Source organism: Pocillopora verrucosa, chromosome 2, assembly GCF_036669915.1.
Source record: "Pocillopora verrucosa isolate sample1 chromosome 2, ASM3666991v2, whole genome shotgun sequence".
NCBI classification, from domain to species: Eukaryota; Metazoa; Cnidaria; class Anthozoa; order Scleractinia; family Pocilloporidae; genus Pocillopora; species Pocillopora verrucosa.
In genome coordinates this window covers 13,967,940-13,982,498 of record NC_089313.1, presented here as the reverse complement: position 1 = coordinate 13,982,498, position 14,559 = coordinate 13,967,940, and the positions used below count along the sequence as shown (strand labels likewise).

The 14,559-nt window shown below is 38.5% G+C and overlaps 2 protein-coding genes across 2 annotated transcripts; one reads left to right on the top strand and one right to left on the bottom strand.

The window, feature by feature from the left end:
• Positions 1 to 4,844: 4,844 nt before the first annotated feature.
• On the top strand, positions 4,845 to 8,154 carry LOC131791260 (uncharacterized). Its single transcript, XM_059108611.2, has 7 exons — positions 4,845 to 4,958; positions 5,275 to 5,400; positions 5,718 to 5,813; positions 6,412 to 6,525; positions 6,826 to 6,930; positions 7,104 to 7,271; positions 7,867 to 8,154. The coding sequence occupies exons 1-7, from the start codon at positions 4,889 to 4,891 to the stop codon at positions 7,875 to 7,877; spliced, it is 690 nt and encodes a 229-aa protein (XP_058964594.2). The 5' UTR covers positions 4,845 to 4,888; the 3' UTR covers positions 7,878 to 8,154.
• A 652-nt stretch (positions 8,155 to 8,806) lies between these two features.
• On the bottom strand, positions 8,807 to 13,681 carry LOC131790546 (papilin). The gene is made up of 7 exons (XM_059107763.2): positions 13,073 to 13,681; positions 12,403 to 12,516; positions 11,969 to 12,064; positions 11,531 to 11,644; positions 10,699 to 10,806; positions 9,528 to 9,701; positions 8,807 to 9,086 (listed from the first exon to the last, which is right to left on the bottom strand). Exons 1-7 carry the CDS (start codon positions 13,137 to 13,139, stop codon positions 9,076 to 9,078), a joined length of 684 nt encoding a protein of 227 aa, XP_058963746.2. The 5' UTR covers positions 13,140 to 13,681; the 3' UTR covers positions 8,807 to 9,075.
• Between the last annotated feature and the right edge of the window lie 878 nt (positions 13,682 to 14,559).

Here is a 14,559-nt window from a genome sequence, read left to right as displayed (position 1 = left end):
AATCAAGGACTGCGCAGAGCTTAGTGAATATCCACAGTTGCCCTAAGGCCCTAGATGTTTTAGCAGCGCGAAATGGGAATTCGCTTATCAAAATTCAACACTTTGTTGTAGGAGTTAACCCTGTTGCCTCCACTGTATTGTGACTTAAAAGAATAAGCAGACTGTATCACTGATTTGCAACAAAAGGACCAAAAGAAATATTTAAGTCTCACTGCTATTTTGATTCAGCGATTGAGAAGAAAATAAATAATCATTTTGGCCTTTGTTCAAAAAGAATCTTACTGGAAGAAAGAAGTAAAACACAGACAGGAAAAAGAGGCACAGCGTTTCTCTTACCACGGCATTTTAAGATCGCTATGATACAAGCCACAACGTCTTTGCTTGAAAAAAGAAAGAAACAATCCCTAGTTTCTACCTAGACAGTAAGACAAAAATATAAACTATTTTTATCATATCATTTCAGTGACAAATTAACTGTTTGGACTTCGTTCAGTCAACGGTATCATAAAATCCACTTAAACCCTACAGCGCATTCCGCCGTGCGTATCAACTGAAATTCCGCAGAAGAAATCAACAGCACCATGCAAAAACTTGCTTAGGGCCCGGACGCACTTGGCAAATTTTTGTTTATTTTGCGACACCCGTTCCTTGGGACAAGTGCGCCCGATGATTTTTAGTTCTACCAAATTTTGTCAAGGTTTACTAAACTTCAGAGACGCCGTCGTCCTTCCTCGGAGCAGGAAAAATGTTTGTCACGCGTGAAATCTGACAGATTTGTCAATTTACACGCCATAATTTGAAGGAAAATTTCAACCACGAAAATTTGATCTCTACTTTTAGTTGGAGTATTTCAATCCGAAGCGCGGCAATCAAACGGTAAAGATTCGTACCTCTGAATGCTGCATAACGATCTTTACTTAGGATACAACTATTACGGTTCTCAAGTTTACGTGTCAGCTGCAACTCCAGGGCCAAGTACTGTTCAATTTATATCGGCTAAAGTAGTCGACAGCGCATTCTTTTGCAGCCTTTACTTTTATGTGTCCTATCGATGGCGCCTGCTATGTTTGGTAGATCCGTAAATTCTTCGAACGTTGCGATGGAGGCTCTTGTCTCATGTGATTGACACAAGTGGTTAACAAAAATTTTGCTGTGTCTCAGTGTGCCCACGCTTGACAAATTGACATTTGGCAGAGACAAATTTTGTCGAGATTTCTGGTAGGGTCAAACAAATTTTGTCAGTCCACTGCTTCCTGATACTTAACTGCATTGTTCCCTTGCCTCGGACCTACATTTGTCGCCGAGTGACTCTTCCGACGGGCAAAGATGCAACACACTTTCAGATGGGTCAACATTACCGCGGTGTCATTTCCGCTTGACGCGGTTTTCGCCGTCGCGTGAATCCAGTAAAATTCAACAAAAACAATGCGTCTAGACTACAAGTAGCTCTCGTGGCCCACGCGCAGCGGAGCTAATTTTATCGCTGTGTTCTCTCACTTGCCCAACGGACAAACCTGGAATAGAGGGGCTACTTGTAGTTTTATCCATTCGGGAAGATGCACTGGACTGAGGCGAACGAAATAGACGAAAACGGAACCACATCTGTCAGTGTTTGACAAAACAACATTAAACAAACAATTTTGAACGACAAAACAAAAACTTGATAAAGAAACGCATTGTTTTGAAGCTTGAACCGTGGCTGTTTCTAGTTCGCCAATGGCTGATCAAGAAAAAAAAAACTAGTCTGTACATGTTTCAACATATCAATTCAGCAATCTTTTGTTTAGTCTCCTGTGAACTGAAACTGGAAGGAACCTTCCTCCACCAAACGGAATGTTCCAAACTGTAAGCCGAAACATTTGAAAACAAAGAAATGTTATGAGCCCTCGAAAAAGCTCAGAAACTAGCATTTCTGCTTTCAAATTCAAAGACAACTGAATGAAAGTTTCATTTTGTCCTCGTTGCTGTTAGTTACAACTGTTAACAATCCTAAGGCTTTTCAGAGATTTTGAGTCGAAAAGCAATCACATGTGACACGGAAAAATTCCCTGGTTAGCAAAGATACAAGTATTGACCATGTTTAATCCCTACTATTCTATGAAGAAAACAGTAACCAAACATGAGTTTTGATAGCAAAGTAGTTGTTTTCAGTTGTAAAATACTCTCCGTCTCTGATCTAATAAAATAGGGTTGTAGGCTTGTGAAGTACCAGACTTCTATTGACAATAGTAGCTTTTTAGAAGTTCCAAATGTCTAGAACTGTTTGATTCAACTATGTTCGTGGTTTTGTAACCTGGATAATTGAGCTGAGGCGGATCTGTGCAAGGGAGTGTTCGAATTCTGCGGCAACTAGCATCATAACAAACTGTGGGGTTGATTCAGTGGTTAAAAAAAAAAGAAAAATTGAAGGGATAACGTTTACAATGCACAGACATGTTAATCGTTTTTGCCTTATCCTCACGACCACAAACGGAATAAATTTTTTCGAAGATTCTCGTTTCTTCCCACTAATGTTTGCAATCTAGAAGTATTTCCTCTATGCAGATCTTAATTAGATAAACTAGGTTTTTGTGGCTTGTTGTTCTCAGAATAGACCGCCTATGCGGAATTATCAACAATTAATTGTCTAAATGAGTCATCGAATTTCCTGCTATTCGCACCTCGAAAACAACTTTCGTTGTTGTTTGTTTTTGTTAATGTTACTGTTGTTATAGCGTTTTTGTTTTCTTCCCTTATTTAACTGATATGTTTTGTTTTCATATTCCTTTACTCTAAGCCAGTGGTTCTTCACGCAAGGTTGCCCCGTCATAAAATATCTATAATCATTCATCCCAGTTCGAGGTTCTTTGAAGGATTACCAACAAAATATCGCTGGCTATGCCTCATAGGAAAGATTCCTTTTTGATAAGAAATCGGAACTCTTTTATCGGCTAATTTTGCTTTGATGCAGTAAATAAGCTAAAAATTTCCCGAAGGCGTGTCCCTGTGTTGCGAAATTGGTGTGGTCGGCATTTTTCAGGAATACCTGGAGTGCCAGTAATTGCTAGTTTTTCCGCTTGAGCTGTTTCATCCAGAACAATCTTCGCCATAATAAATTTAAAATAGCAATTGTTGCAAAACCTGGTCTAGACATGTCAATCCGGTCAGTGCTATTTTAGTCAGCACATGCTCTGGCATATTCTAGGATTGGCGCGGTTTTTATGTCAAGAATCATCACTTTCTCTTTACAGAAGACAAGTGCACAATTGGCAAGCCTTTAATCTATACACAATGGATGCAAAATTACTGAGGCCAAAAGCCTTCTGCGTAAGTCAGTTCACCAGTGGGAAAAGAGACCACAAAATTTCTATCTTACAGAGCACTTACATAATAGGGAACCTAGATTTCGACATAAACTCTAGATCTGTCAATGAGTGTTTTAATAAATGACAAAAAGAATACCATCTGGTATTTCAATTGAGTCCTTCCCTTCAAACAGAATTTACTTTTTGGGTTTTGTAAGAATGATATTTTTTAAATAAACAGGACACAATTCAAAAAGTACTGAATCTTGATGAAAGCGTAATTATGCCGAATCCATGCACTTTGTAGCTCAAAATACGAGTGAGTGGGTAAGAATTTATAATGAAATATTTCATTTCCTGAGCACAGCTGGAAATGTCGTGAAGAGTTGAATGCGTAGGCATTCGAGTTCAGTCAATTCTTTCATAACTTAATTAAAATGTAGATGTATCTAGAACTAAGCGGACATCTACATCTTTTAATTTCTTACTTTGGTAGATGTTTGATGATCTTTTTTTCAATCTCTTTTTCCAGCATTGTTATTATTAATAAATTGATGATTTCTATTGAATTATTACTGTGGCACTGTGGAAGACTTTGTCATCTACACCGTGGAAGTATTTCGACGATCATGACTCTTTTAGAAAAAACAATGTATGGCATAGTAACCGCATGTTTTTCTGTCTGGGAAGACGGTATCCACATGCCAGAGCCATTATTGAACATTACATACGTGGTTTAGGTTAATAACGTTACTTATCAGCCTCAGAAAGGAAAGGTCATCTCTTCGGCTTTCGTGTTATGTGATTTCAGGAACTCGTAAAACGATTAACGTGAATAATTGTTATCCTGCGAGATACTTCTAAGACGAAATTTTCATTCTAATCATAGATCGCTAAGAAACACCCCAAGCTTGTTTTTCTTCTACCGTATGAATTAGTTGCGCGTGGAATGAGATCGTCTTTTGCTCTAACTGACCTATTTCTAACCAGAACTAATCATATTACAATAACAGTGAAATCGCAGAACTGAACTATGTCAGGTGGGAAACTAATTATTCTATTATTTCTATTGCAAAGTTCGGAAACTGTTTGTTTAAGTTTTGAAGTAGTTAAACAATGTGGTCAAACCCATTCGTGCTATGGTAACGGAAGAGTGAAAAATGCGTCGGGTTAAAGAATCATTGCACAGTTAAACCGCTTTCACGGGGGATCAAAAATAATCTTGTTTGAGATTTCCAATAAATTTGATCTTTTTTACTAATTCTTTGTTCGATAAAATCTTTTGAAAGAAATTATTTTCAACGATTAAGTATTATTTTTTGGTCTGCTTTGGAGATTGAACGAAACCAATGACCGGTTGTTCGCCCACATTTCATACCGCATTCACAGCAGGTCATCTGAGAGTAATTTTTCGGCTGAGTAACGCAGCCACCGCACCCTTAAAATTCCGCACTCAAAATAGAATTTGAAGTATTTCCCCGCAGGATGAACTTTTCACCTCTTTGTCTATAAAAAGAGAATCGAAAGCTTTTGAAAGTCAGCATTAAGAGGATCGATCGATTCATTCGAGAAGAGATTTCCAGCGCCTCACTTTATTTTACACGATGAAAACACAGACCACAATAAGCATTTTGCTTGTCATCGTCGCATTTGCCATCTTTGCAACGGCGCAGAGTAAGTATAACCCTTTTTTATCTTTCTTTGTAACTTCTCTATCGATTGTTTATCCACTCTTCCAACAAGTTTCTAAACTAAGCGAAACAATAGTTGATTTTTTTGTTTTTATCATTTCCTGAAAAATTGCTCATTAGTTTTCGTTTTCTGCCAGCGAACCTTTTAGTTCGTACGAGGTCTAATACTTATGTCGGCTTTTCAATCATTATCATATTTATTACAATCATGTTTCACGAGCTGTCTGTGTCCACTCTTATGTAGTTCAAGGGCTAAGTATTCGATGGTGTTAATGACTAATGATTTATTTCTCTCACAGAATGTGAGGACCACATGGAAGCAAAAACTTGCCAGTACTTTATCAAAATATATGGCAAGAAAAACATTGATGTCTGCAAGTGGAAACACATGAGGACCAACTGCGCTTTGACTTGCAAAATTTGTGGTAAGATACTGAAAATTATATACAGAGCTAAGAAAAAGTTCTTGCACACAGAGCTGACTGCATGCGTTTTGATCATAAGCAGAACATCATTGGGTGCTCTTAGTCTGAGAATCTCAGACTTCTTTCCTACTTCAATGAAAGTGGACAGGTCTCGCAAATAGAGGAAATCTCGACAATGAAAAAAGCCTGACATGAATTTGAAAATGATGAGAGGGAACAGGTGAAATTTTATCAAATATTTGCATCGCCCGAATCACCCATTTTTTGTATTTAGCTCACATTAATCATCAGGAAAATTTCTGTTTCTCTCTGTACAGTACCCAGACCAAAATGTGCAACATCACGAAGCAGATACGGCTGCTGCTGGGACAAAAAGACAGAAGCGAAGTCCTACGCGGGCGAGGGATGTCCCGGTAAGAAGATTAATCTCCTTTTTTAATTTTTGTTGTTTGGTTGTTTGCCTCTCTATCAGTTGGCCTACATTCTGGGTCGAGTACAGAGAGTCGATTTTTTTCTCGTGAAATTCTTGCGTGAACTATATCAAAACAAGAAAACAAACTATTCTCTCGTGGTTAGCTTGTTCTGTGTGTCTTTTATTTTCTTTTTATACAAAGTTCCCACTGGAACTTTGATACGTTCCCACTAGAAAACGAGTTTGTTGTTGACTCGATTTCCGCCCTGCCCTCTTCATCGATCCGTTCGCCCCCGCTCAACCTCCGAGAGGAGCGTGGGCCAATTTCCCGAACAGCGGCTGATAACAGAGCAGAAGTTTAAGTTTCACAATATTTTACCCGCAAAGTTCATCAGTAAGCCTCAATTTCGTGTACTCAACCAACGTCTCCTGGTTAACGTAAAGAGAGAGTCACTTTCAGCGTGGGGTTTAAAAATTCTGTGGTGTTTAAAAGTCCTATGAATATAACCAAATAGTGGGTGTAATAATAGTAGGTGTAACTTATGTTACGTTAGTTACACTAAGAAAACAGTGGTGTAACAAAATGTTTTTGCTATTAGAATGCAAAGACAGATACCCGAGCTATTGTAGACAGCGTGTGCAACGATTCTCCAAAGAAAAAGCCTGCAATGTACGAGGAAACGACATGTGTCCTAAAAGTTGTGGAGTGTGTAGTAAGTCAAGAACCTTATTTTACTTTGGGAAAAGGGAATTTGCTCTTATATGTAACTAAATCCAAATAGGATATATCAGAAACATTTGACCATTATAGTTTATATCATTAGCATTATTATTATAGTTATCAATATCGTTATTATCATCATCGATATTAATATCCCTATCGTTGTCGTCATCGTTATTGTTTCGGTTATTACATTTTCGTTATTATTACCTAATAGTTATCGTTATTATAATCATTACTAACGCCACCTCTGTCCACTTCTAACATGTCACACTTCTTAATCACATTTTAGAGATCAAGGCTGCTGCTCAAAGGCTGCCTGAATGTTTGGATTCCCCCTATGGTTGTTGCTGGGATCTTACCGCTGCCCTGGGACCTGGAGGAGAGGGATGTAGAGGTGAGTATGGATTACGCACCTCAGTTAAGCCTTTGTAGGACCCGTACCGGGCATCAGGCCTTACACGCTATTTAACGATTTAACGTTATTTTCACATAGTAGGCCTACATCAGCAATAGTACCTCTGCACATGACACATGTAACAACATTGCTTTGCATTTCTTCTGCTGCAGTCTGTAGGAACCTTTATACCAGAATTTGTCGTTTGTGGAACGGGTACTGCCAGCCAAATGCCTACAAGTTTGTTAAGGAAAGTGTGGTTCACAGATACAGAAACAGCTGTCCCGTCACGTGCGGAAAATGCAAAATAGGACAGAAAAAGCTGGACATTTCTTCCTTACGTAAGTAGACCATATCTCACACGAAATTATTTTTAATCTATTTTTCTCCATCAAGTATTTTCACTTGATAAATTGGACATTAAAACGACAGAATGTCATACTAAATTCCAATATTACTGGTAATTTTCTCAAACCAAATTAGATGGTTTAGCAACTGTTGTTTGATGGATAAAATAGTGCAAATTTTTTTCATTTGTTGCTCAATCAATAATTGACCAAAACACATTCGCAATTATCACTTACCGATTGTAGGTCATTTTCTCGATGCATTGAGTTACTATGGTAGCACTAAAGCCCCCTTAAAACACTTTTACGTTCAGGTCTTCAAAAAAGGCGAGTTCCATCAAACCCTTTTTACCAGAAAAATGCTTGCTCTTTTGAGATATCATGATTCAAGAAATTTTCGAACAGTCTGAATCGTAGGTTCAGAGCCACCTTAAATATTACAAAAATCACAGCATAAAAACAACCATGCGACTAAGACAATGGTATTAGGGCCACAGTATCAAGAAGTTCGCGGATATCATTTCAACGTCCTGCATAAAGCCTTATAGGAAACTTAAGTCGATTGCTAATAGACTCTTTTTGTTTGCAGGGAGACTTTGACACACGTGAAACTTCGAATTCTTCAATACGTTAACAAAATATGTCCTCTACGTGTGCCACAGGCAAGAAAAGACGAAAAATCCTCAGGAAAAGGGGCTACCAACGTCAAATAATTTCTTGTCTCAATTTGAAATGAAAACCACTAAACATGCAGTAAATATTTGAAGCATCGAATTTTGCATTGCAAGCAGAAAGAACGTGTATAGTATAAGAGAAAAACAATATTATTTATCAGTTATTTATAAAACGTCTCTTAATGAAAAATAAAGTACGTCGCTCCGACTGTATCGTTGTATTTTTGAGGTATCAGTCTTAGATCCTAATCCCCTCCGAACAAAAGCAAAAAAATTGGAGGCCTCCTGATCACAGATCTGGCTACATACCCCTGAAAGAAAATGATATTTGGAACGAACGGAGGTTTACCGTCTCACGCCGATTAAAAACACCAACAGTAAACGTATGATTAAACGTCAATTATTACGAGTAAGCAAGTAGTCTCACAAGGGATTTATCACTTAAATTTTTCTTCTCCCTCATCAAAATCAAACAGACCAAATAAAAAAATCAAAACTTTCGGAAAACAAAGGTGGTTTCTAGAAGCGTTCGAACCTTGCTCTATTCTTCAAAGTTTTGGCCTCGAAAACTAGCACCACCTTGTCGTTCATTGAATGAAAAATTAATCCATTTGCCATTTAGTCTATCACGCTTCCTCGCGGTTACATTTGATTTGCGTTTTCATTGGTTCCCTGATACGCGGGGGTTTTCCTGATTGATCGATAAGATTTCTATGGTGCACATTTCATTTAAGTCTGGCATGCAGTCCAAAAGAACTTATATTATAATAGCTAATTATTCCGAACACGGAAAAACTTCATCGTTCAAGACTATCATACTCAAGTTAGGCAAAGTAAATTGCTTGACCATTTTAATTTTTATGTAAACACTGTTCATAAATACATTAAATACCAATGCGGTAAACAAATAATGAAGAGAATAACATCATTCATAAATAATAACAATAATAACAAATATAATAAATATAACGATATCAAAATGTACAGTCCTTGATAGCACTATCATTCCAATGATATGCTGATAAATAAAATATCTTATTGAAATGACTTTTCATCTCCTCTTACTGCCTCCAATCCGCCCTTTTCGCCCGTCGTCAACGACTTCGTAGACTCATCATATAATATCAGTTTCTTTCTGTTAAAAAAATTAAATAAGGACAAAGCTTTTTTTTGGAATAGTTTGTACAGAACCACCCTCAAAATATTCATAACAAACAAGTCATGAGCATGAAGTGTTAAATTTGGAAATAGCTTTGGATCTGTAACGATCCGATTTAAACCTAAAGTGGTTGTGCGTTCGAAGAGAAAATAAGGGGCAATTGTATCTGGCACAAATCTCAGAGTGCGCAGTATGTGATGATCAGCTGGCCACATGGCAACGAGCGCAGGACACTACTTACGCAGCATTTCGAGAAGAGAAGGCCCAGGGATGCGACTGAAACGATGAGTGTACACTTATACATAAATCAAGTATTTGTAATTTTCCCGTTGCAGCCTTAAAATTAGAAGCTAAAACATATGACAAGCTTCCCTTCAGACCTATTAAATCAAAACTTTGCAAGAAGCTTACACTCACTGTAAACAGAGAGATCCAACATCTTTTGTCCTATCCTGCATTTTCCACACGTCATGGGACATGTTTCTCTGTACTCATCGATGACATTTTTCTGGACATACTTAAAAGCTTCATCCTTGCAGTAATGACTCCATAATTTACAAAGCCTTTTAAAACCATGGCGGTCTGTGCAAGCTGCATAGTAGAATATACATAACATGAAGATTTAGATATATGAAAATTCACATATTTGCACTGCGGTGGAAAGATGAAATTAGAAGATCCTCGCAGCTAAGAACACTACTGAAACTAGTAGTTGTAAGTAGGACCTGAAAAAAATTTCAGGCCCGTACGGGATTTGAACCCATGACCTCTGCGATACCGGTGTAGCGCTCTACCAATTGAGCTAACAAGCCAACTGGGAGCTGGTCAATGAATTGGGTACAAATAAACATCCGAGTGAATGAAGATTTAGATATATGAAAATTCACATATTTGCACTGCGGTGGAAAGATGAAATTAGAAGATCCTCGCAGCTAAGAACACTACTGAAACTAGTAGTTGTAAGTAGGACCTGAAAAAAATTTCAGGCCCGTACGGGATTTGAACCCATGACCTCTGCGATACCGGTGTAGCGCTCTACCAATTGAGCTAACAAGCCAACTGGGAGCTGGTCAACATGTTAATGGACTGTGGCCAACATTTCTATTTTCTTTTTTCTCCTTCTTATTTTTTTTAACAACAAAAGGTTTGGGAACACAGTAACTGAGTAGGCTCTTTATGAGCATTTTGATCCGAAACCGAGAAAATAGTTTTGTTAAGAATTGTTCAAAGTTAAAGAATATACATATACATAAGTATATATATGAATGTGGGGGTAGAGTCTACGTTGGCATAAAGTGCTCAATGCTGTGGTAGCAGAGCTAAGTATACATAAGTTAAAGAATTAAAGAGGACGTATCGATTCTCTGTGACTCTGAGTTTCGCGCCTAAGCGCGCGTCAGACAGAACTTTTTCGCTTGTCAGACAGAACTTTTCTATATACATATTTTCTGTATATATAAATATATATATGTATATATATATATCAGCCTTGCATAGTTGTGGAGAATTTAGGTTAACCCTGTAATCCCTCTTTCTCTGGGCGAATGAAAGCGGTGGCATGTCTTCAAGGTTCAAAATTCTTGCTCACCTACGCATCCTTCGCCAACAGGTCCCTGAGCAGAGGTAAGATCCCAGCAACACCCATAGTGGGAATAAAGACATTCAGGCGGCGCTTGAGCCGCAGCGGCCTTGTGTTCTATTGAAGAGGTACAAAATCCAAATCATCAATACGATTTTTCTATGTTAAATAGATTGCATGATCACAAAGATTGACGTAAAAAAAAGCAGCTGATAACCACGCAAGAAAGCCAGAGAAATTCCCTGGCTCATCTTGGGTTTACCGGCTATCAAGTATCTCGCTCGGTGATATTGTAAGATCATTATATTTGCTAACAAAAACACAGTGCTAATGGATACGATTCCCGTTAGATGGACAAAAATGATTTTCTTTTTCCGAATATATCAGAACGGAGTTCAATTCAGTTGAGACTCATTCGAGTGATAAGGAAAATCAAACAACCACGAAGCGGGAGTCCGATTTTGTTATAATACGAGTACGATTTTAGACAGAATTAGACTACACAAAATTCTGTTCCCAATTAATCAAAGTTGTGACAAAATTTGATAAACAGATACCTTCTGGTTGAACATATCCATAAACAAAAAAATAACAGTTGGCTTTTTCCCGCGCGGAGATGAACCCAATAGCCTACAAAAACAGCGCGCGTAAATGACGCAGACGGTCCCACTAGGCATGGCGCCGCATGGCGAGTCAACTGTTCTATTAGCTCTGAAATTGCATTTCTGATAACCAATCGGGATCGAGAATTTTTCATGGTCCAGTTAATTATTCATCATCAAAAAGTGGCAAATATAAGGACCTCATCTTCAGCGTACCAAAAAGGTTTTCCTTCACTTACCGCAAACACCGCAACTTTTGGGGCACATCTTACTTCCATGCTTATTGCAAGCGCTTTTCCTTGGATGCCTTGCAATTCGCTCTCTGCAGTAGCTTGGAAACTGATCCCTACATTCTGTTCGAAGAATTGAAAAGACGAATTTACTTCATGCAGCCATGTGATGATTTCTTATGAGGAATATTGCTGTCAGTGATTAAACATGTGTTTTCCGAAAAATAACCAAAAGTCGTTACCGACAGTTTGTGAGCCGTAACTTGCATTACTCACTGTCTCACCTCGAAAATGGACATTGACTTCGAGAAAGAAAAGTTTGTCATTCTTGCTGTATGCGAACACCTGGCAAATTGCCGCAGTTTTAAAATGAAAACTACACGAGTGTATTACTCCGCAGTAATATAATCGAAATTGAAAAAAAAAAAATGACAAAAATGTGCCTACCAGGACAACCGTCGCCAGCATATGATTTCGCTTCCGTTTTTTTGTCCCAGCAACAGCCATATCTGCTGGCCTTAGTTGCACATCTTGGCGGGGGAACTATGAAGAAAGAGCACGATAAAAACATTTCAATTAAATTTGATCTACTGGTAGCCATGCACTTACGAAGAGTTGCGTTTTTAACCAAAATTAGTGTGGAATGAACAATTAAAATTAATAGTAATCGACGTCTGGAGCTGCTGACTGCCCTTTTATTTTGCGTTATGAAATCCCGTGTTAAACTTCCTCTGATCTATGCATTTGGTTTGAATCCTTGGCTGCCTGCAGTTAGCTTTTTTTAGCTATCATTACTATAAAAGAAATCGGCTCAATTTCATCCAGCCTTAGGAAGAGTAAAATACAGAAATATAGATAAAAGGAATGAATAAATATCTTACCGCAAAATTTACAAGTTAACGGGCAGCTAGTCTTCATCTCCGGCCATTTGCAGGAATCACGATATGTTTGGACAAAATGTTGACAAACTGGGGTTGTAATACTGTCTCGACATGCTGCGGGAGAAATGGATATTATGATGAATCGTCCGTATTGATTCATTGTTCAATGAGAAAGCGAGGTCTGAGCATTTCCTATAGTAATCTGTGTAAGGAGACTGAAGCAGGCTTTTCCCCTCTGAAGGACCAGATCATCTTCGACTCTGGCTGGTTATCGGTCTTCTTCGGCAAACTACAATGCGGCAGTTTTTCATCAAACAGTAAAAAAATTTATCCAATTTTCTCATTCATTTTAGTGATTTACTCAGTCATTTATTTATTTTTTGTGCTCTTCGCTACTTTATTTTTAAAGATATTTAAGCGATGGACAAAGCATTAAGGATTTTTCCTTCCGAAACACTTTCTGCTGCACCAGATATTTTCACTGAAAAATAGTTAGTTGAGCTTTTCCATTCCGGTTATAGGCAGAAGAAGTTTTTTTCCTGACTATCAGTGAACAAATCGGTTGCATGGTTCATACTTTTTTTTAACACCAACAGTTTTTTTAGATCAGTCAAGGCAATGTAAAAGAAAAAGAAAACTAACATACATGTACACAGACTGTACTACTTACTTTTCGCCATTGAGGACATTGTAAACGAGAGAATGGCAAAAACAACATTTACCAAAGGCGTACTCATCTTCGAGCTTCACTTCTGTACCACCGCTTGTAGCTTCAAATCTTTCGAGTTTCAGTGATCTTGGTCTTCGTCGAATTGAACTGATTTTACAAATTGACGACGCTCTTATATTGACGGAGGGGCCGACATTGCTCTGCCGAGCCGAAACTGATACTCCGCCGACGCTCGGGGGCGGCGACGATGATGTCGTCGGAAATGCGGACGTGGGATCGTTTATCGCTACGACCGCCCGACGTCCTTCGAAAATTTTTTGGTTGAATCAAAAAATTTGATCGAGCTAGTTAATAAGTCGAGAAGCAGTTACACAACGACGAAAGTTAAGATATTAACAACAGAGAGGACTCCGAGTTTCGTTACAATGTCACGGAAATTTTAACCCATCGCGCGAGATGCAGCATCTTCTGTAAAAACTTATGTTGCTCTGAGTCCCAAACGTTTTCGTATTGTGTGGCAAGGAAATACTTCAAGTAGAGTCATCAACTTTTATTTCCGAGTGAAATGATTTTCTATGTTTAGATACAACGAAAAGGAAACAGATTTTGATTTACACCTACTTACCATAATTGTCACTGACTCACTGACCCAAGAAGATTCTCGTAACCTTTGTCTCGTATTTCATAACTCCGAAAAAAAAAAAAAAAGATTAACAACGCGTAACATAAATTCCATTTGAAGTCCAGACTGTTCTAAATTCACATGTAAGCTAAATTACCTGTTACTATCTTGTCGCGTTTTCTACTCAACCTTACGGTGCACTGTTGCGCGGTGGGAACTTTTTCGAGGAGTAAAATTCCTCATTTAGCTTAGTTTAAAAGTCCCTTTTATTTTACTCCTTTTTTTCTCATTGCAGTGTTGATTATTTTATTCGATGCATAGCGAAACACCCTCGCGAGTACGAAACAATTTTGGCCGTTTCCTCCCTTGGGTTTCCTCCTCTTTCTCTCTTTTTTTGAAATCTTTACTCCCCTCTCTTTTTTTAGGGTAAAGAAGTGTCACCCCTTTGGCGCTTGCTGTTATCTCGCTTCCCAATATCCCGTTTGTTTCCCTACTTCCGGTTACCTCATTTTACGAATGTGTGAAAAATTCACGTACTCTTTCCCCGTCCAACTGGCGGGGGTGGGAGGCTTGAGGTGGGATGCACCGACCCCGTCTCCAACTATGGTTGGATGCTGCGCATGCTTAAGTAAGAACACACGGTCCTTTACGCCAGCGGTAGAAAGGAGAACGAAATTTGCTATTGTGTAAATGAACTAAAAAACAAATAGAAAGTGTACTTACGGTCCAGAAAGAAATGCCGAGGGTTTATCCAGCGTGCCGTTCAGTCCAGCCTTCCGGTCAAGTTTGGAAGCGAGATATGAAGGGATATACAATTGCCTTTCACCCAGCTGTTCCACTGTTTAAGCTTCCCACGCGCAGTGGG

What these genes read in the sequence shown, in the direction of transcription:
- LOC131791260 (XM_059108611.2), top strand. Translation starts at nt 4,889, where the DNA reads ATGAAAACACAGACCACAATAAGCATTTTGCTTGTCATCGTCGCATTT. An exon ending in CATCTTTGCAACGGCGCAGA is followed by an intron (nt 4,959 to 5,274) that starts GTAAGTATAACC and finishes TTTCTCTCACAG; the next exon opens with AATGTGAGGACCACATGGAA. An exon ending in TAAAAGTTGTGGAGTGTGTA is followed by an intron (nt 6,526 to 6,825) that starts GTAAGTCAAGAA and finishes ATCACATTTTAG; the next exon opens with AGATCAAGGCTGCTGCTCAA.
- LOC131790546 (XM_059107763.2), bottom strand. Translation starts at nt 13,139, where the DNA reads ATGAGTACGCCTTTGGTAAATGTTGTTTTTGCCATTCTCTCGTTTACA. An exon ending in GTTAACTTGTAAATTTTGCG is followed by an intron (nt 12,065 to 12,402) that starts GTAAGATATTTA and finishes CTTTCTTCATAG; the next exon opens with TTCCCCCGCCAAGATGTGCA. An exon ending in CAAAAGTTGCGGTGTTTGCG is followed by an intron (nt 10,807 to 11,530) that starts GTAAGTGAAGGA and finishes CCTCTTCAATAG; the next exon opens with AACACAAGGCCGCTGCGGCT.